At 41.0% G+C, this 23136-nt stretch overlaps 1 protein-coding gene across 4 annotated transcripts in view; it reads right to left on the bottom strand.

Annotated features, from left to right (window-relative positions):
- The window catches only part of tbc1d14 (TBC1 domain family, member 14), a 99260-nt gene that overhangs the window by 11850 nt on the left and 64274 nt on the right, over positions 1-23136 (bottom strand). For all 4 annotated transcript variants that reach the window (XM_060916116.1, XM_060916122.1, XM_060916136.1 and 1 more), the window contains 5 exons: positions 22520-22603; positions 21743-21837; positions 16240-16311; positions 14189-14317; positions 10052-10161 (listed from right to left, as the gene is read on the bottom strand). In XM_060916116.1, coding sequence (XP_060772099.1) covers positions 10052-10161; positions 14189-14317; positions 16240-16311; positions 21743-21837; positions 22520-22603 — 490 coding nt within the window. The remainder of the gene's footprint in view (positions 1-10051; positions 10162-14188; positions 14318-16239; positions 16312-21742; positions 21838-22519; positions 22604-23136) is intronic.

Below are 23136 nucleotides of genomic sequence, written 5' to 3'. Positions count from 1 at the left end.
TACAATAAATGGTGAGTGTACATGAATCTCAGGGCTGACGGTGAGTCGATTCGTCTAATAGATCACAAACGCTGACCGGTGTCATGGTAAGGAGATAATCAGTGTGATTCACTTCACCTGTCAGTGGGTTTCCTGTTATGGATTTGGGTTAAACTTTCAGTAATGCGTGTAACTGGTAGATAATAAACTACTGTTGCTGAAACACTACTTCACATAGCTCAATTAGTTTGATTTTTGAGACGATGCACTGATTTATAAGATTATATTCCTTTATTGACTTCCATGAGGGGAAATTCAGTGAAGAAGCAGCTCAAGTACAGGAGTACAATATAGATAAATGTAGATTAAGTTAAAAAAATAGAATGACAGATATAATAGAATATGTATAATATAATTGAATAAAGACCGCGCTAAATAAGGATAACTGCTCACAAGAAGAATATGTCACAGCACTATATCCACTCGTGACCATACCTGTCAACCCTCCCGTTTTTCCCGGGAAATCCCTTATTTTGACTTATTTCCCGCTGTCTTCCCGTTTATTTTTATTTTCCCGAAAATATCCCGTATTTTGACATTATATAAAAGTCCCGTATTTTCACAATATAAAAAAAGTCGGTAGGTCCAGAATTCATGACGCGCCTCTGACAGGAGTTTACAGCAGGAAGTCGGGCCATGAATTCATGTCCCCGCCCTCTCAGGCATCAGTAATTACAGAACTCCGTCCGGAGGCGAGGCTGAACAAGTGATTAGGTCCAGTGTTGCCAGATTGGGCGGTTTCCCACCCAAGTTGGGCGGTTTCAAGTGCATTTTGGCGGGTTTTGAACATATTTTGGGCTGGAAAACGTCAGCAGTATCTGGCAACACTGATTAGGTCTGAGGTGAAGATGGCGATGCTAATAGCTAAGAAAAACATTAGCCTCTCTTTCTTTGATGATTTCAACAAGTGCGTGGCTGGAATGTTCCCAGACTCTTCCCTCGCAAAGAAATTTTCCATGGGGAAAACGAAAGCCTCCCAAATAATCAAAGGTAAACTACACATGTTTACATTAAGTATGTCCTGGCTAAGACCTCATAAATAGCCTAGTGTAAACTAATTGGTGTATTAACTGTTTTATCCACTCATTGTCTATTTTATTTTCTATCTGAAACTTACCCATTTTAAATCACTCTTGGTTTAATATCTTATATTACTCTTTATCTCTTTATTACTCTATCTATCTATCTATCTATCTATCTATCTATCTATCTATCTATCTATCTATCTATCTATCTATCTATCTATCTATCTATCTATCTATCTATCTATCTATCGTTCCGAGGCCATGACTATGGTAAAACCATAATAAATTGCAATGGAATTGAATTTATTGACTGGTTATATAATGACCTTTCTTATTTTAACATAAGATACGTATTTTAGCCCTTAATTTGGGAAATAACTGGTACCACTGAAAGCAAATAAAAATAAATGTATAGTTTATTCACAAATGCACTCTATAAACCATAAGCATATTGAGTTTGGGTCTTGGCTATCACCAACATGCACCAGAGTACAGGAAATCACAAATACTAGATAGAAAATTGCCCCCCATTCAACTACACACCCACTTTTGGTGAAGAGTACGACTTTCCGCAATTTTCCCTTATTTTGAGTTAAAAATCTGGGAAATATCCCTTTTTTTCAAACCTCAAAGTTGACAGCAGGGTCTCTGCACATTTCTGACCAGCAAAAATAATACTTTTTAAGACCATTTTAAGACCACTGAGTATAAAAAATAAGACCACTACCGCGGAACAAATACGTACAGTAAAAAAAAAAAAGAAAGCACACTCTAGGTTAAGTTCAAAGCATTTTTTTTTATAAAAAATGTGCATCTTCAGTTTACAAAACAGAACATTAGCTGCCTTCTCGATATTTTAATAGTAGGGTACTGCTGTAAACAAACAGTGAGGAAACAAATTGATCTTCAGTTAACAAAACAGAACATTAACTGCTTTCTCAATATTTTAATAGTAGGGTACTGCCATGAACAAACAGTGAGGAAACAAGGAAGTTTGACGACTGATCGAACTGCCTCTGGGGACTGTTGTTGCCCGACTAGCAGCATAGCGCATATGCTTTTCCCCTTTCGAGTGAGCGTCAAGGGCTTTACAGCCCATTGTTGTTAACTTGATGTCTTTCCGACATACCTTACATCTCGCTTCATATTCTGAAGTTGCTGTTGTTCGCCAACTTTTGTATTTTGGCTCCTCAAGCCACTTGTTACTAAATTTACACTTCCCCATCTCCGTTCATGTTCAAGTTCAACCACTTCTTCCTCGTCTGCTCTACTCTCAATGGTTCTACTACCAGTGTTGGGCATGTTACTTTCAAAAAGTAATTAGTTATAGTTACGAGTTACTTTTCCCAAAAAGTAACTGAGTTAGTAACGGAGTTACTTTGTCATAAAAGTAACTAATTACCAGGGAAAGTAATTATTCCGTTACATTTTGTTCCCCCTCAAAAAAAAAATCAAATTCAATTAGTGTAATCATAATAAAAGTGAATGTTACATGTGTTTAATGACTGAAATGGACACTTAACAGAACCAATTAGTAACGTTATCTACACTATATTAATATTTTTGTGGGACAATGTGAGATAAGACATCTATCAAATGTAATATATTTCTGTAGTTATTAAAATTATGTTACTAATTACTGGCCACTGACGAGGACAAACGCTTTGTTCCTCGACATAATGTGCATTGCACGTAAACACACTTGCCTTTTATTTCAAGTAATGAAAAGTCCTGGCTGTATTTCCAGTGTGAAAGCGCAGTGCTGGGCTGACCGCTCGCCATCGCTGGCTCTTCCGATTGAAAGAGCGCGCAGTAGTGCAGTAGGCGTGGCCTACCTACGTATGTTGTCCAAATCTACTCTGATTGGCTTACTGTGCCGTTGTCTCGTGTCTCCCCGCCCCACACTAAAGCAGAGTAAAGAAAGGCTGAGCGAGCAGCGTGCCAGATGAGAACAGCTTTAATAAAGTAACGCAGAGCATTTTATTGTAAGTAACGGGAACGGCATTATAACGATGTAAAAAGTAATTAGTTAGATTACTCGTTACTAAAAAAAGTAACGCCGTTAGTAACGCCGTTTATTTCTAACGCCGTCATTCCCATCACTGTCTACTACATGGATAAAAGAACACACTGCCCCCAGTGGTGTGGTTCCTGCGCTATTAGAACTAGTGCTAGACACACAACGGCTCTTGTGCTACTTGTTCAGCATCTTGATAACAAATGACGCTGGTTGAATAAATAACGTTAGCGCGGAAAAAAAATCCAGACATACGTTTTTTTTTTTTTTTCATTTACCGTAGGCTACCCGGATGAAATTTAATACCTCCCATGTGAAATTTAATACCATAGCTCAAAAAATAGCGAAATATAATGCTTTTTAAGACCTTAAAAAACACATATTAAAAATAAGACTTTTTAAGGATCCGCGGAGACCCTGTGACAGGTATGCTCGTGACAGTGAAGTGAGGTAGCTGTAGGTTTCATGGAACTGGAACAATAATAGTGCAAGATGTGATACGGTACATGCTAATAGTGCAGATGGGGGGGGGAGATAGTGCTATAGCAATAGAGGAAAAAAGGACAAAAATATACAGAACATGCAACAGTTATTCCACGAAATCGAGTCGTACATGAGCTGATAGCTCACGAGGCGCATAGCACCGACTCGTCTATAATCCATACACGAAGAGATTGAGCGGAATAACTGTTTTATTCGATCCACATTCACTGGATTTTGAAAAATGGAGCATTTTTATTTTTTTGCAAATTCGATAAATGAAAACTTTATACAAAACATCCAACAAAATCATTTCCACTTAGAATGTAAACAAACCGGTGTTCTGATAAACTGTCCTACTGTACACATCAATGCGTCCTACAAAGCCCCACTGCGCATGCGCAGAGCACAAAACGTCATTTCTTGGCATTTGAACAGATTTTTGTCCTACATCAGCTGTGCTATAAACGGTGCAGATTAACGGCGTGCATTCAATCTTTACTACTTAATCTAACATACTGCTGATTTCTAACCATTGCGTGAGTCTTGCAATCCATCTGAAATATCTCCCCTTCACGATCTTCCACCAAAGCGCTTCAACTTCTGACCTATCTGATCAGCTGCTGTAGTTGCTCTACACCCTACTCGTCCTTCAAAGCCCCACTGCGCACGCAGTGAGACATCCGAAATGTAATCAGTTTTTGTAATCAGTTTTGTAAGATTTAGTGCAAATCCGTAAACCTGTTCAAAACAAATAGTTGGCCATCTTGAAGTGTTCCAATAAAATGAAATCATTCAAAATGAGTTGTGAAAGTTTGTTTTCTGTGTGCTGTTGCATTGCCAGACAAGGAGAACGGCTGGATGAACAGGAGAAAGGTAAAACTCAGTTATTTAACTCGAGTGGAGGTGGAGAAAATGAGTTTAATTCCAGAAATGGTGGACTGACACTTTAAGTGGAATGTTATGCTTCTCTGGGTTGGATGTGTTAAATCAGGGGTTTTCAAAGTGTGGGAGAGTCAGTCCCGCCTCGGAGAGCAAATAAACAACAGCGCCCCCCCCCTTACAATTTTTGTTGTTGCTATACTTAATGTTCCATTCGTATTTTTAAAAAATGGTTGTTGTACACATTTTTATTTTTTTATTTTTCACATTTTAAACATCTGTGCTTTTTAAAACATCTTGTTTTACACATTTTAAACATCTCACAGCATCGTTAGCTAGCACCTCTTGGCAGACAACACACTGTGGCAGTGGAGCATCTTCAGATCCAGTCCATGAAAATCCAAACTTTAAATAATCGTGGTCATACTTCCTTCTTTTTCCAGTCCCCCCAGGATTCCGCGGGCCTTTTTTGTGATTGTTGCGGGCTAAAATGTCTGATGTTGCGGGGGGTTTTCCAAAAAATTGCCATGAAAGTTGCGGTGTTTTTTAGGTTTTTGTTGCGATTACATTACGGGAGGAAGTGAAAGTTGCGAGAAATTGTTGCGATTTTCTCTTTTTGTGATTAAAATTGAGTGATATGTTAAATATTAAGTTATTACTGAAAAACTATTGATTAAAAAAACCAAAAAGACACTGAGAAATGGTCCTATAAACAACTTTACCAATATAAAAGATTACCAGGACTACAAAAATGCAGAAAAATCGGCTTTACTTATCCAAATGCACCTGTTGGTTCAAAAGTTAAAGTGCAGAGAACCTCACAGCACAACATGAAGTTACCTTAAAATATAATATAAACGCCTCAGCTTTCATGTAAGAAAAAAAAACACTTAATACTAGTACTGTGTGCAGGCAGTCTCTCCTGAAGACTAAATTAAACAATAATTATAAACTAATAAAATAAATGGCTCAGGCTTCAGAGAAGAAAAAAACAGAATCTCACAGTATGATGCTGAAGCTGCCTAAACAATGGAAAATAAAATACCGTTTTGGCAAAAATGTTGGCATCCATTAATTTCTTGTATTAAGTAAAAAAAAAAAAGTGCACACAGTCCTTCACTGTAAACATAACACACTTTCAGTAACAGAATTTAAGCCTATATAAACACTGACTCGCACATCATGTAATGTTGCCAGATACTGCTGACGTTTTCCAGTCCAAAATATGTTCAAAACCCGCCAAAATGCACTTAAAACCGCCCAATCTGGCAACACTGCGCGCATGCTGCTTCTCTTGAACGTATACACGGAAGTAAGGCGGAAGGTAGTTTGTCGACGTCACCTCAAGACGACGCCAACAATTGGTCAAATTTGCGGGAAAGTTGCGGTGATTGGATACAATTGCAACACCACCCTGAATTCGCGGGGATTGGTTGAATTTGCGCTGAAGTTGCAAATCGCAACATCCTGGAGGGTCTGGTTTTTTGCTTGGCCCAGACTCTGTCTCCTCACTCACTGTAGCTTTAGGTACTAGAAATCGATCTATTTTATCTCTGGTAAAGGCTAGCTGAAGTTCGCTAAATGTCCACAATAGTAACTTATTCTGGTTTATTTTTCCTCACGTTGCGCCCCCCCGAAGAACTCTGGCGCCCCCCCAGGGGGGGCACGCCCCACACTTTGAAAAGCCCTGTGTTAAATGAAAGTAAGCTTTAAAAAAGTTATTGACTGAATGAAAACTGTATTGATGCTCCAATATGTTATGCCGTTTTATGTCTTGCAATAAAAATAACATAACATTTAATTACATTACATTGTGTAAGTGAGACATTAATTGTTCAAGCTGCTGATACTTACAAACTATAAGTAAGGTGTAGATTCTGCAAGTAAACCTTACAATCAGGAATTAGGTTCCCATTACACAGCTGAAAGTAAGAGAAACCCATTTAACACCAGTAAACACAACTTTGCTCCAAGTAACCTTTACTAGCTGGTATGAAGTAAACATTACTAGTTGGTTTTAAGCAACCTCAACATTCAAGTTCCAAGTAAGGATAACAAATATTTTGAGTGGAGATTACTTTTAAACGTAAAGTAACGATAACTTGAAAGAGAACAAGTTATATTACTTCATTTATTTGAGGCAACGAGTTTCCACCTTTTTTTCAAGTAAGCTTAACTTATTCTTTTTTACAGTGAGTGTAGTATATTCTGGTGGGGTCGTTTGAATTGTCAAAACTTCCTACATTCATATGTTAATGTAAAGGCATATTCTGATGGTCATTGAGTTGTCAGAAAGTCCTGCATTCATATATTAAAGTAAAAGAATATTCTGACGAGGTCGTTGGAACTGTCAGAACGTCCTACACTCCTATTTTAATGTAGAAGCATATGTTAGAACGCCCTACATTCATATATTGTACAAACATATTCCGATGGTCATTTGAATAGTCAGAACGTCCTACTTACTGTAGAAGCATATTCTGACGGGGTCATGAGAGTTATCAGAACATCCTGCGGCGTCATTTGAATTGTAAGAACGTCCTACACTCATATTTTAATGTAGAAGCATATTCTGAAGGGGTCTTGAATTGTCAGAACATCCTACATTCATTTATTACTGTAGAAGCATATTCTGATGGGGTCATATGAGTTGTGAGAACGTCCTGCGGCGTCATTTGAATTGTAATAACGTCCTACGCTCATTTTAATAGAGCAAATGGTACTTGTGACTAGTGACAAAAAAAAACAATTCTACATATTCTGACAGGGTCGATTGAAGAGTCAGAGCGTCCTAGATTCATATGAATGTAAAAGCATGTTCTGACGGAGTCGTCTGAATTGTCAGAGCGTCCTACATTCATATGAATTCTGACAGGGTTGGTGGACGTTGTATCAGTGTAGAAGCTGTTCTTTGCAGAGGGAAAAACCGCGAACTATGACTAAAAGTTAAAGCTGAATCACACTGCAATGTAGGACTGCTCGACAGACGTGTCGGACTCCCCTCCTACCGTAGGACGCTTCGCGGATGTAGGACTGTTTATCAGAACACCGGCAAAATGACAGGAGCAATTTGTAAAAAATGTGATAATTCTTGTGGAAAATAAATAAATAAATAAATAAATCAGAAAAAAAAGATACGTTCCTACCATCGAATACTTTCATTCCATATTTTGTTGCTTTTTTTGTGTATTTTCTGGGTTTTGTTTTCGAGTAGAGGAGTTTTTATTTCGTCCTCGGCAGGTTAAGTAACACGCTCTGCCATTTTGTCTTTCTTCTTCTTTAAAGGTTTTTTGGCGTTTGGCAAACCAACTTAAAGGTGCATTACTGCCACTGATTGGGCTGGAGTGTGGAACAGGAGATATTGGGGGTGGGGGGACTCTATGCTTTTAGCTATTTCTGTTTCTTTTAAATACTTAATAAGGTGATGTGTCTGACTTGATGCGCTCCACCATTTTGTTTTTCTCTACTCATGGTATATGAGCTAATATCCTAGTAGTGGAGTAGCCAATCAGAGCACGTGATTGCTCATATCCAGTGAATGTGGATAGAATAAATCTATTTATGTACTGTGTGCAATATTCCGCATGCAATGTCCCAATGTCATAGAGATTACTATAAAAGTTTTGAAGGTGTGTAGGGATACAGTTTGGCAACCTAACTTTTGCTGCTTTTACACGGGCAGCTAGAACAATTCACGCTCACTTTCCTTTGTTTACATGCTCACTCTATATTGGTGGTAAACCAGAGGTTAGACAGGTAAACACAAAAGTGCAAATTGGTGATCAGAAGCTTGTTTTTAACTTGCACCTTCTTGCTGCTCGTTTCTGTTTAAATGCTCGGTGAATTGGCAGTAAAACCAAATTTCACTTCCGGAGAACCGATTCACTCCGAGTGGTGCGTCATTCAGGGAACGAATCAACTCGGAGTCAGCTTTTTTAGATAATAATAATAATAATAAGTTAAATTTATATAGCGCCTTTCAAACAACCCAAGGACGCTTTACAATACAGACAAGGAAAAAAAAATAAATAAATAAAAAGATAATAAATAAATAAATAAAGTAAAAGGTCCACCAAGTAGGGGTCAGGATGTAATTCCCGTGGTGTAGCAGCCACAGTCCCACCAAAAGGCGCACGAAAACAAGTCCCACATCTCCAGCACCGCCGCCATGACGCCGTCAGCAACATCGCTCGAACACCACGCCAATCATCCACACAACGAGCAGAGAAGCTCCGCCACGCAGAGCGCTGGTGTGTCCCAAACCACCTGCACAGCCGCCGCGACACCACCGAGCAACATCACTTGGAACATCACGCCAAGCGTTAAAGCACAGAGCGCTGGACAACCATGATGTAAAATGAGCAACGAGCTTACTGCAGTCCATAGCTGGGAGCGCAGGCATCGCCCACGGCGAACCAAGGCCTGGAGGGAACCGACGCCCAAAACTAGGTCCGGAGCTACATCACAACCGGCGGACAAAACACTCAAACAAACATCAAACTACACAAACACACAGAAAAAAAAAATAGAAAAAGAAATAAAATAAAAAAGCTCTGGTGAGAAGCGGGAGCCAGAACGCGCATGACGTACTCTCAACCGGAAACGGAAACGAAAAAAATGTTTATGTAGATGATGTTTAAATTGAAAAAGCAAACAATGATCTGCATATCAGCACAACTGGGTGAGGGTAAGAAATTCTTCTTTAGTCCAGTTCTCACTGCGATTGGTTTGGGAATCGCTCGACTGCATCGTTTAAAAGGTGGAGAAGTTTGACAAGGGAAAGCACTCGAGAAGAACGGACCACTGAATTTACCACGAAGCGCTCTTGTCCAGATGATAAATGACCTGGATGAATCATGCATGCGTAAGCCCTCCTACTTGCTACTGATTGTGTTTAGACGGTAAGCAGGAACAAGTTGCGCCCGGAACAAGTTGCACTCACTGGTATCAAATCGTGTTTAGATGGGCAGTTGCACCGGGGCAACTTGTTCCCGCGCAAGTGCCCATGTAAAAGCAGCTTTAGACTCGCTGTTTAGATCCCATTTTGTTTGGTCAATGAGCCCAGAGCCACTCGCATGATGTTCTGTTTGTTAAAAGTTCTTGTTTAAACATATTTTCTGACTAAAATACAATTTATTCCACTTTTAGTACAGTATTTCATGTGAGTAGATGACTAAATTAGTTTATTTCTTTTGCAAGCAATGTGGTTGCATTTGTGAGGAACTTATAAAGCACTGTGACGTATCGAGAAGATGAATGAATCGTCCCACCCCTACTTCAAAGTATTGTTTGAGTTTTGTTTAGTTGGAAAAGTTGCTCTTTTTTTATGCTTAAGACTAAAGATCAGCAAAATACAGAGACGAGAAAATCATTTAAAATGGTTTATACTGAGAAATGAATTAAAAAAGGAAGGAAATAAGGAAAAATAATGAAAATAAACAGGCCGAGTACTGAACCCTGAGGAACACCTTGGTGAGAAACTTATAAAACACTGTAAAATAACCATTTAACCAGACTGTTCTGCTGGAAATGACCTGAAACCCCTACATTATTTAATTTCATCGTTCACGGAAATGTAACATGACCACAAAGGAAAGGAGATACGTACCAATCAATGAGATAAATATCAGGCGTCAGGTTGTTGCTCTTGAAATGTGCAAATAGCTTTGGTAGGTTTTCTTCAAAAAACACTTCAAATGCAGCAAAGTGTGTCAGCATCTGGGTAAAACCACAAAATATCACATGAAGGAAACTTTCACTGGATAGGTTTTCATTACATTAATAATAATAATAATAATAATAATAATAATAATAATAAGAAGAAGAAGACGACGACATGGCCTAAAGGTTAGAGAAGCAGCTTTGGGACTAAAAGGTCACTGGTTTGATTCCCTGGACCAGCAGGAATGGCTGAAGTGGTGCTGCTGCTGCTGTTACTACTACTACACCATGGCCCAAAGGTTAGAGAAGCAGCTTTGGGACCAAAAGGTCACTGGTTTGATTCCCTGGACCAGCAGTAATGGCTGAAGTGGTGCTGCTGCTGCTGTTACTACTACTACACCATGGCCTAAAGGTTAGAGAAGCAGCTTTGGGACCAAAAGGTCACTGGTTTGATTCCCTGGACCAGCAGTAATGGCTGAAGTGGTGCTGCTGCTGCTGTTACTACTACTACACCATGGCCCAAAGGTTAGAGAAGCAGCTTTGGGACCAAAAGGTCACTGGTTTGATTCCCTGGACCAGCAGGAATGGCTGAAGTGCCCTTGAACAAGGGCAACTGCTCCCCAGGTGTAGGTGTGCTCACATCCCCAGATGGGTTAAATACTGTGCTCTAATGTACATGTAATGAAAAAAAAAAATTTAAAATCCACCCCGCAAAAAAAAAAATTTCTATGAAATTGCATGTCCTAAGTGTGGAATGAGTCAAGTCTTCCAGTAATGCAGCATGCTGTCGACCACAAACACGTCTTATGTCTGTGAAGATTCTCAGTCATCCAGGTCATGGTAAACTGTGGGTGGTAAAAGAGAGCAACTGGGCTTGCTTGAAGATTCTTGAAGACGTTTCACCTCTCATCCGAAAGGCTTCTTCAGTTCTGTCTGACTAATAGGGAGTATCAGGTATTTATCCTCTCATGGATGAAAAGCAATCCTAAGGTGTGGTTGAGTCATCCTGTTGGTGTGGGTCACTGGGGGCTGGGTGTGAATGGCCTAGAGAGTCGTTGGGGTCATCAATGGGTTGTTGGTTCTCTCTGTCCTCCTGTGAGTCACTGAAAACAGCTGGGTTTTGGTGTGCATTCAGTTGTCTGGGAAGTGTGCCAAGGACTGCATTGTAGGTGGCTGATAAATGGTGTCTTAGACCCCCACCTCTGTTCAGTGATGGTCGTTCCAGGTTGACAAAAATGGCTTCTTTAACTCCTCGCTCATACCAACGATCCTCTCTGGCTAAAATGCGTACGTTGCAATCCTGAAATGAGTGTCCTTTGTTGTTGAGATGAAGATAGACAGCAGAGTCCTGGCCTGAGGAACTGGCTCTCCTGTGTTGAGCCATGCGCCTGTGAAGTGGTTGTTTTGTCTCTCCAATATACGAGTACGTGCATTCCTCACTGCACTGAATGGCATACACTACATTGTCCTGTTTGTGTCTGGCTATTCTGTCCTTAGGGTGGACCGTGTTTGTAGAAGATCCTCCTGAGTTTCTCAGATAGACCAGAAACGTAGGGAATGACAATGTTCTTGCGTTTGTTCCTGTTATCTTCCTTGTCCGTTATGTTCCTTTTTCTGCTCTTGAAGAAAGCCCAGTTGGGATACCCGCAGTTCTGAAGTGCTTTCTTGATGTGATTCTGCTCCTTCTCTTTTCCCTCTACCATTGTAGGAATGTTCTGAGCCCTGTGTTGCAAGGTCCTAATGACCCCCAATTTGTGTTCCAGTGGGTGGTGAGAGTCGAAGGGTAGGTACTGGTCTGTGTGGGGGGGTTTCCGGTAGACCTCGATGCTCAGGCTTCTGTCTTGTCTAATGTGTACATCACAATCCAGGAAGGCTAGATTATTCCCACTGACATCCTCCCGAGTGAAATTAATGTTGATATCCACTGCATTGATCGTCAATGCAGTCCTGTCGAGTGAAATCGATATCAACATCAATTTCACTCGGGAGGACATCAATGGGAATAACGGCCATCACTGAACAGAGGTGGGGGTCTAAGACACCATTTATCAGCCACCTACAATGCAGTCCTTGGCACACTTCCCAGACAACTGAATGCACACCAAAACCCAGCTGTTTTCAGTGACTCACAGGAGGACAGAGAGAACCAACAACCCATTGATGACCCCAACGACTCTCTAGGCCATTCACACCCAGCCCCCAGTGACCCACACCAACAGGAGGACTCAATGACACCTTAGGATTACTTTTCATCCATGAGAGGATAAATACCTGATACTCCCTATTAGTCAGACAGAACTGAAGAAGCCTTTCAGATGAGAGGTGAAATGTCTTCAAGAATCTTCAAGCAAGTCCAGTTGCTCTCTTTTACCACCCACATGTCTTTTATAGGTCGTCGTTACCCCCCCCCCCCCCCACTAAATCACTTTCCTTCACAAACTGGTGTGTAACTGAACTAAAGAAGAAGTGATTTCACCTTGGCAGTGAAATCCATATAGAAGATGGAGTTTCCTCCATCTGCCTGGACTGTACTAGTGTAGACGAGATTACGCGAGAAATCTATAAACGGAAAATTACAATATAAGCTCCTCGGTTTGATTGATTTCAGCAGCTGTAAATGAGGCAAACCTTCAGCGTTCTGAGAACCTGCGATAGTGCTTGTCACAGTGGTGTTGAACATCACTTCCTGAAACCCATCTGCAGTGTGCGCCATGGCAACACAGTGACATAACATGTGCAAACAAACTATTATAGGATTTGAAGACAGTCAGCTGAGGTTCACTTTACTGAGTCTCGTTATATGTAAATTAACAAACTTAGGAGTGAAATGTAGAGTCCGAACGTTTGTGTAACTCAGGGTGTCCTGTCCATACAGGGTTTTTTTTCCTGTCAGAAAAAGTGTTGAGGCCGCTGGGGAGCGCTTAATCCTCACACTTTGTCAAAACAATGCTTGATGCTGCGTGTCGGTTTTGTTTCTAGGACATGTCACCCGAGAAGATCCATCACTTCCTTGTTCAACTTTTGGAAGGAGGGGCGACTGAGACCAGAATGACCGACATTCACAGAAGTCCACTGATTTCACCAAACCGTTGGTCTGTATTTCCCTGTGGGAGGGTTCACAGGAATTTACAGCACATTTCCAGGTACCTGTGATCACTGTGAGACCACAACGGTGTTTCTGCAGTGAACTGCTTGAGGACTTGGATGCAGGACATGCAGCTATATGGCTTCTCGATATCCCAACATCAGTAAAATTTTGTTTGTGATTTAAGGTGACACGCCCACTTACGAGACAGGAACTGTTCAGCTTTCGCTCCCGTAGAGACGAATCACGTCGTTTGATCTTGGTATAATCCAAGATCTTTGACGTCATTACTCTAACCACTGTATGACTGGTTGCCTGAAAAGGAGCGGCAGTGACGACACCAGCACCTTCCTGAAAAGACTAAGTGCTCAGAGCGGCCGTTTAAAAAAAATTAAATTTAATTTAAAAAAAAAAAAAGATGCTGGATCTCATCTCATTATCTCTAGCCGCTTTATCCTTCTACAGGGTCACAGGCAAGCTGGAGCCTATCCCAGCTGACTACGGGCGAAAGGCGGGGTACACCCTGGACAAGTCGCCAGGTCATCACAGGACTGACACATAGACACAGACAACCATTCACACTCACATTCACACCTACAGTCAATTTAGAGTCACCAGTTAACCTAACCTGCATGTCTTTGGACTGTGGGGGAAACCGGAGCACCCGGAGGAAACCCACGCGGACACGGGGAGAACATGCAAACTCCACACAGAAAGGCCCTCGCCGGCCACGGGGCTCGAACCCAGACCTTCTTGCTGTGAGGCGACAGCGCTAACCACTACACCACCGTGCCGCCCCAAGATGCTGGCTCTCACGAGGAAAAAACAAAAACATAGCTCCGCTACATGAACATCTGCACTAAGTGGATTATCATTTCTTGTGTAAATTCTCCTGAGAACAGATATGAATAAATTCATACATTTTGATGAAATTTGATAATTCATAGTGCGCGTGTGTGTGTGTGAGAGAGAGAGAGACAGACAGACAGACAGACTCACAAGGCTATGGTCCACTCTGTAGAAGACCATCTGACACGGTTTGTTCAGCAGGTTAGCGAAAGCGATGAAGGCATCGGCGGTGTTCATGTTCAGGATCAACACTGCAGCAATGAATGACATCCCCTGTACCTACACACACACACACACACACACACACACTTTTTCTTAATATACAGTATACGACTATAATATCAGGTTACACAGAGGTATGGTTTGCTAGCATAAGGAGTGAAGCAGGCATGGGCGTCGCCACCATTGAATGTGAACAGGGCGTGTCCCCTTCACATTTCATAATTCTTTGTTTGGACCCCCCCACACACATTTAACATAAAATATGAGTTCACCCAGCGCCGTTTCTATTGCTTCGTGAAAGAATCCATTCCACTTGATCGCTAAGAGAAAACACAGAGCACTGAAAATCCACTCCGGGGTTTCCGGGCGCTCCCTACAACAGCTCACCGCGCGCGAGGGAAGTGACTCTCAGCGCGAGCACAGAAATGTTGGTGCAGCTGCTGGAAAGTGGAGGAGGTGACGTCATCCCCATTGCAACCTCACAATGGCTAGCTTTTGCTAAAACCTTATTCTTTTGTTATCTGCCCTCAAAATTAACCCTAGGACACGTTAAATTAATGTTCAACTAAACAGTGAAATAAGCTTCGCCTAATGGGGTATTCTTGGTTGATGATGAATTGTTTGCAGTATTTGCTCCTCCCCAGACACAATGGACATGAGGACATTCTTTACAAAGAAGCGGAAAGTCAGTCAGAGTTTCCCCACAGGACAGGGTTTTTTTGTCCCAATGGAAATGTTAGTGCAGTTAGCTGGCTAGTCAATGTTAGGAGATGTATCAGCTAGCTTAACGTTAGCTATCATTTAATTCAAACCCAGTAGGCCTGCCTTACTGTAATGCCAAGAATGAGGTCAAGTCTGCTCTGATGATATTTATTGATTCCTTGTTTTGTCTGGTCTTTGCCAGTTTTCTGGAAAGTAAGATGGGAAATCAGTGTATGGGGAAGGAATAGTACAAAGGAAAGTAATGGAGAGAGATGGATGTTATTCCAGGTGGATTGTGAAGGAAAGGGGGATAAAAGTTATGAAGTGGTAGAAATTGTGGTGGCACCAATGTAAGAAGGAGTTCTATCTATAAATCTATTTGTTATACTGATCTGTAAATGCTACTGTAGTACCACCATTGCATGTAGGTTGACAAAACTGCACTTGTTCATTGTGTGAAGTTCTCTTTTATGTGTCGTTGCTTGACCCAGTGGAATTGTGTGTTATGAAGACTGCATGACGCCATGGCATTTTTGTTATGAGCATCACTAAATCGGAAAAAAGTAAAATGCACCCACTAAAGTCACTGTTGGTGGTGAACAAAATCGCACCTGTTCATTGTGTGAAGTTGTTTTTTATGCGTCACCGTTGCTCGACACAGTGTGATTGTGTGTTATGAAGTTTGCATGATGTCATGTCATGCCTGTTCATTGTGTGAAATTATGAATATTCTTATTTTTAAACATACAGTTGAGTGTCACTATTGCTTGGCACAGTGGCATGTTGTGTTACATCTAAAACTAAATAAAAAAGGAAACACAAAATAAAAAGTAAAATGCACCCATAAAGTCATTGTTGGTGATAAACTGTGTCACATTCATCTCATTATCTTAGGCGTAGCGGTGGGTTTAAAAACAGGCTGATGAATATATGGACTAGTTGAATGAGGACGTATTGTTGAGTCTCTAAAATAGTCATTGAATTAAGTGACTTTTGTCGGTAAAATTAGGTGTTTAACAACCTGTTAAAAATACACCCGAATGCAGGAAATGGCATCTAATTAATTAAAAATGTTCTGGGGGAGGACCCCCAGACCCCCCACCAGTATGTCCCCCCCCCACATTAAAAATGCTTCTGATGCCCCTGGAAGCAGGTCACATAAAGCATTTGTAAACAGGAAGTAGATGTTCATCTCTTGACGCACCCTGGAACAAGCTTCGCCCTCACTCTTACAACAGGGGTTTGTGTGTGTGTGTGTGTGTGTTGCAGTAACGTACGTATCCTACATCAGGGCGGTAACAGGTGTAAGCTCCCAGAATGCTGTGCAGCACATCATGATAAGGGCCTCCCTGTAGAAACAGAAAGACGTTTATCTGCCTCTGTACTTCCTGCTGCAGAATCCTGCATTCTGATTGATCAGAAGCTGTTCATTTGATTTTCTCCGATATGGTGAGGAGATCAAGTTTGCCGTAAAGAGACACTTGCTTGGCGTTATTTACTCAACGTTCACCAGCTGCACCGCTATCTGATTTGGGTGTTCGAACATCAGAGGATCATGCAGATAGCTGAACGCATCATCAGAGCACATCCACCCTCCATTCAGCAAATTTTCCACTCATGCTGCATCTAGAACACCTTCAGCCTGGTGGACGGTCCCTCCCAGGACCCCCTCCCGATCCAGTTACCCCTCGTTACTGCCCTGATTCATTCCTCTATTAAATCTGCTCAAGGACTGGCACATTGCATAACAACTCCTACCCCCAGGCTGTGCTGCCCCTCCCCGACACATACGTCTTTCATCTTTAATGGTTTGCTCCATTTGTCCTGCTGGTCACTTTGGACCCCGTGTTTACTGTAATGTCGTACGGTCATGTTGAAATTTTGTGTGTGAGAGAGACAGGAGGATTTATGCTCTCGTGCCTGTCTGTTTCCTGTCTGCACTGTGCAGGTCATACGCTTCTCTTCCACCTTGGGTCCAGGACACATGTTCTTTCATCTCACGGTGCCCTTCACATTGTACAGCATCATGATAAAGATGAACGTTTCTGGAAGGAGTCTCAAGTGTCAGCAATGCTCTCGGAGGTAAAGCCGGAACTTTTAGCTTTCGGGCATCTTCAGGACAGAAGATTTGAAACCGTTGGGCAAGTTGCTGTGGAGACGTGCGGTTATGAGGAAAACAAACGATCAGCTTCAGGGTGGGAGCAGGGACTCCGCTCCATCACACCACCCTGCTGTTGATTAGTTCACTAATATTTCGAGATGCATCATGAAAGATTCAGTCAGTTTTTTGTCTCTTTAAACATGGGCGGGGCTGAATTAACTCGGCTGAATGTAGACACGCCTCCTGACAGCATTAGGGCGCAAGGCTGATGTCACGGAGCTAATTTACAGACCTGCACTATACACAGTCCAATGCACAACCAGTTCTCCAACATGTAGCTACTCGCGTGTCATAGCGGAGCTCCCTGCATGCGATGGGACATGACGCTCCATACTGAAGAGAATACAGTAATGCATTCACCTGAGTTTTGATGGCTTTTGCAACCACATGTTCGTGTACCATCACGGGGAACCCTGATCATTAGTGCAAGGCAATTATGAGTAGCACGCTGTGTGAGCACAATCGCTCTCAGGCGCGTTAAAATGTAAATAACTTTTCTAGAATTTCACCAAAACTCACTGAATTTTCAGCATTGTAAGAGAACTCCCTAAAGTATTATTCAGCAAAACCCCGGAATGATAGCACAAATCTAGAATTTTTAACAGAATTTTAGTTCTTAAAATTTAACGTAATTATGGACGTCACGCGTAACATTTACACCCGTGAAAAATCACTTTGAATGCTGTTTTGAAAGTTTTGATCAAATATTCTCTATAATAAAGAAAAAAAAACACAGTCTTTTAATGTATCAAAAAATAATTTTGATAAAGCAAAGAAATTTGGAAGAAAATTAGTTTTTTCTTTTGCTTGTTGTGCGCGTCACGCTACCAAAATCTATCTAACCCCTTCACGAACAATTCCAACTTTCATGGACTTGTAGCGCGAATAAACCTTTCAAAAAATATATAATACTTCTCACCCAGTAAATTAGAATCCTGGTGATTTATATCCTCGTAGCTTCAGTAGATCTCGAGATTTAGTCGATTTAGTAAATCCCATCTATGGTGAGAAGTGCTGCTGTAGTTGAGAAACTCTCATTCCTCCCGCTTCCAACTAACTCCGTGACCCGTACCAAAATAACAACGTCACGCTCATCACTTAAGGATGATTTATGCCAAGTTTCACGGAAAAATACAGCGAAATAAACTTGCTAGAAGCATTTTTCAAAATCCCAAACATTATGAAACATTTCTTGTAGGGTTTCAGGTTACAAATTTCGAGAATAGAGAAATTGCGGCGCAAAAGTTTGCCACTAAACTCGCGAAAATACTCCATCCTAGCGAGTTTCACAACCGAACTAGGCTACGTGGCAGTCCATGACCACCCAGCAATGTTCTAGAAGGTACGCTTCTAGGCACGTGCGATCGAGAAAGACGCCACGTGAAGGTAGTAAAGGTAGTATTTCCACTGTCTTATGACGTTTTTGCTTGTTTTAGCGCGATAAACAATGCATTATGGGTAATCATTAAAATGCTGATTTCAAGGTTAAAATGGGTAAAAACAACTAATTTATATAGATATTGTAAAAATTGTGCCTAATAGTTAGCCTGGCAAGCCAGACTAAATGTGAATATTTAGTCTGGCCTCGCTCGTAGACATTTCCGACGGGTGTAGGAGGAACAACCCGCTGTCTTTCAAACTGTCTCTGTGCGTATAGGCCAACGCTCTGACCAATCAGCGCAACAGTGACTGTGACGTAGTCAGAGCGACAGAAAGCAGTGGGGGAGGCCTTGAAATAAATAATTTTTCAAAATGCGTATTAATTAATGAACAGGTTCTAGATATTAAGAAGTTTGGAGATAATGACCACAAGTTTGGAGTCTGTACCACATACTTAACATACACTCTTATTTTTTTCAAGTGTTTTTCAAGGGTTTGCTTAAACTGTTTTTGAGAGTTTTTATTTAGTGGCGTTTGGTGAAATAATTTCCCTTAAATTTAAAATAACGGGAAAATAAGAAACAATCAAAAAGTAATGTTTCAAAGCTGTTTATTAATTCTTCGTACTTCACAAACTAGCCCCATCCTTTTGGCTACGAGCGGAGCCAGCTGGTAGATCAGACTTTTGCCATAGCCGGTCGGCAAAACAGCGAAAACGTCCTTCTTGAAAAGGAATGAGCGGAGAGCCTCTTCCTGCTCATGTTTCAACCAAAACTCCAAGTCTAATTCTTCTAAAACTGATTCCAAAGCGGAGTCAAACGCGCACTGTTCACTGGCCGTAGCCATCTTTCCTGCTGCGCTTTCTCCAGCGTCGCGCAGCTTTGTCGTCACTCCTGCAAAAGCCCGCCCAAAGAATCCAAACAAAAACCTTGCGCTGTGATTGGCGGGCACAATTTGATGCCCGGGGTGTTTTTGTTTATCGACCCCTTTCACATGACATCACCGCGCCGCGAGATTTTGTTAGGCGCCATATTGGAAGACCAAGTACATGCACTCACAATATAAAACAAAGTACGAGCGAGAGTAAAGTGACACGATGGCTGATAATTCGGGTTATGTGAGTACATTACCAGCTGCAGAAAGGGCACGGTATGTGGAGAAACTGGCTGTGATTGATGGGTTTGACCCATATGATAAGACTCAGAAAAAATTGTGAATCCAAGCACACAGTTTAACGCAAAAGTTCGTTTATATCCCGACCTTGTCAGCTGTCAGATTTATGTTAATGGACCCGGTAAGCTGGTAAATAATATTTATTTATTTATTTTCTTTACCAAATTCTAACAGAAAACGAGAGCGCCCGAAAGGGAAAACCGAGCCGAGCCGCCTCACGGCTGTAATGCAAATTGCTTTCCTCCTCGGTATACAAGTGCGCTTCCATGGCAGGGAAAAAGAAACTACATTCTGCCGCCTATGTCGTCCCCTATTTAAACAAATAGGAGTCATTCAGGATTCAGCCATGTTTTTGCTCCGTGTTTTTACTCGACCAAAGTTATACAGTATTATGAGCTTTAAATTGCATAAATAAAACCATTTGGTGAAACTTTGAAGAAGAGATTGTACTGGTTTAAAGTTTTTACCGAACGTTTTCATGTCGACTCCAATTAATACACTAGTAGAATCGATGACTAGTTTAGGAGGCCAAAACTTTTTTCAATTTTTGACTGTACCAGCCGGAAAAAACTTGCGACAGTCAAATGGGAAAAAAGCAAGCTGGTCATGTTGTACTGGACTAATCTATGACTGATGAGTATAGTAAGTGATACTAGTACTGATACAATAAAACAGACGACTGGAATCTGGTAGGCAGCACGATTTATATTATTTCTCCGTGTCAGATACATAAGGAGGACCGGACACCAATTCTGCCATCTGTTTGCTACCCAGACATTGTAAACTATTTGTTGTTTACACCCAGTGCCTACACTGCTGATGACTTGAAGGCCTACAAAGGGCTACAGGCTTACAATTATGTTGTTCGTGGCTTGGTTCGTGATATTACAGCTGTTATTAAGAATAACCTACACATAGTTATGGCCAAGGTAATCTTGTTGATATTTATCTTTTAATAATATATCTTTTCAGTTGAAAAATTAATACTTTTTGTTACTATTAAGGTATCCATAATTTAGGTTAATTTATCCAAATTATACATATGTATTTATGATATATGCCTACACAACAACTATGCTTTATTTATATAATAGGAGGGAGAGCAAGCCCCAAACCATCCTAAATTATTATTATTATTATTATTAAATTGTAGAAGTCTGGGAGGCTTGCTCCTCATACAGTTATCAACTTGAGGCCAATTTAGCATGTTTTAAATCTGAATTTCTTGCGTTTGCTTACCTCAAAGTGTCCGCAGATCATGCACAGACTTATCCATTATATCCACAGTTTTTTGCCAAGTCTCACACAGGTTTCTTTCAAGTCTACTGTTGGGCCAATAAATCATAAATAAAACAGCTCAGATTTGTTTGTTTAAGTCGTTTGCCACTCCACTTTATTCTCGTGGGTTCACATACCGCTGTCCTAATCAAGAGTTTGTTGGTCTTCCAAAATGGCGCAGGGTCTGTTTACTTCCGGTTTCGGGTGACGTCAGTGAAAGGGGTCTATATGGTGCGAGGCTAGACCCACTCGCTAGGCAAAAATATTTTTGGCCGCTAGGCGGGTGGGTCTAGTTTACTAGGCTACCTAATAGTTATTTCAGTACATAAAATCAAAACGTGAATTTTTAATTTTTTTTCCCTATGTTACACCATTGTGCATCTATAGCATGCTACTCATCACTGTCTCTCAAACACCCGACCATTGGACAATGAAATCTGTATCTTATGTAAATAACGACAGACTGGTTTTTATCCCGCTCTTATTTTTAATTTGCTTTGTAAAAAGTAACGTGGGATTATTTACTCCTCGGGAGCTCCGCTTTTACGCAGTGCCTAAATATATACGTTATATTTTTACATATGATAAATGACATCTAATCTGAAGCTAAAACTGACACTCTGACCTTTAACCCCCGTAAATTTAACCCATAAGTCACAGAACTTGTTAGAGTGCGAAAAATAAAAAAAAGTGCTGAAACAGAAATGCAACACATAAAACGCAAAAATTCACCATCAATATTCAAAAACGCAAGAATGTTCATGTTAAATAAAACTTAAAGATCTTACCTGCTGGAATATACAGAGGCTGGGGAAAGTTCTGGAAATGTCCAACTTTATCAGCTCTAAACTTGCCTCGCGATCGACATGAGACAAACCCACATCTGTTAAAAAAACAAACAAAAGCACATTTAAATAATAATAATAATAAACTTTACAACTTTGTAAAAGCATGCGAGTCATTAAAATACTCACAATTAAACAAAATAATAAGTAGATAATAAATGCATAAATAATTAAAATAAAACATGAAAAATACTGAAACTTTTACAAAGCTAGCTTATATTGAAAATGCAAATCTACAAAAAATACAGAAAAAACAGACATGAAAGTGAATTACTGTTTAAAACTGGGACACCACATGAGAAATCATGAGAAAACAACAACATAACGACAATTTGTAAATGACGACCCTGAATTGATTATTTTCCTAGAACTGCACAGCCCCAAGTGTTTTATTCTTCTACACGTCAGCGACTAACCAACATGTGTTCAATTTATCGTTAGGTTTACTGGTCCGTGAAACACGTCAGTTCCACTTCTGATTAAACAGTCGTCCCCTCTTTATTCTGTCTCCTAAAGTTTTTCTTCAAGACACGACAGACTCCTTCTGTAAATGTTAAATACAAGCTGTTGCTATGGAAACGAGAACGTCTTACAGCGAGTGCATTAATATAAACCTGTGACTTGCAGCTGCACTGCTGTCAGGAAATTAATCAACATCATCTGACCAATCAGAATCCGACAGCGCTGTGGTATAAAGATGACGAAGGGGACGATACACACCTGCAGCATCGTTTTCTGTTGTGGTGACTGATGGTGACGCGCTCCATTTCTCCTTCGCTCTCGCCAAACAGATATCATACAGCTCTGATTAACACACACACACACACACACGTTATAGAAATACATTTAAACAGATATACACCTCTACAGGGCGGCACGGTGGTGTAGTGGTTAGCGCTGTCGCCTCACAGCAAGAAGGTCCGGGTTCGAACCCCGTGGCCGGCGAGGGCCTTTCTGTGCGGAGTTTGCATGTTCTCCCCGTGTCCGCGTGGGTTTCCTCCGGGTGCTCCGGTTTCCCCCACAGTCCAAAGACATGCAGGTTAGGTTAACTGATGACTCTAAATTGAGCGTAGGTGTGAATGTGAGTGTGAATGGTTGTCTGTGTCTATGTGTCAGCCCTGTGATGACCTGGCTACTTGTCCAGGGTGTACCCCGCATACCTGTCAACCCTCCCATTTTTCCCGGGAAATCCCTTATTTTGACTTATTTCCCACTGTCTTCCCGTTTTTTTTATTTTCCCGAAAATATCCCGTATTTTCACAATATAAAGTCAGTAGGTCCAGAATTCATGACGCGCCTCTGACAGGAGTTTACAGCAGGAAGTCGGGCCATGAATT

This window comes from Neoarius graeffei, chromosome 1, assembly GCF_027579695.1.
Source record: "Neoarius graeffei isolate fNeoGra1 chromosome 1, fNeoGra1.pri, whole genome shotgun sequence".
NCBI lineage: Eukaryota > Metazoa > Chordata > Actinopteri > Siluriformes > Ariidae > Neoarius > Neoarius graeffei.
The sequence above is the reverse complement of the archived record's forward strand: the minus strand, read 5'-3'. Positions and strand labels throughout refer to the sequence as shown.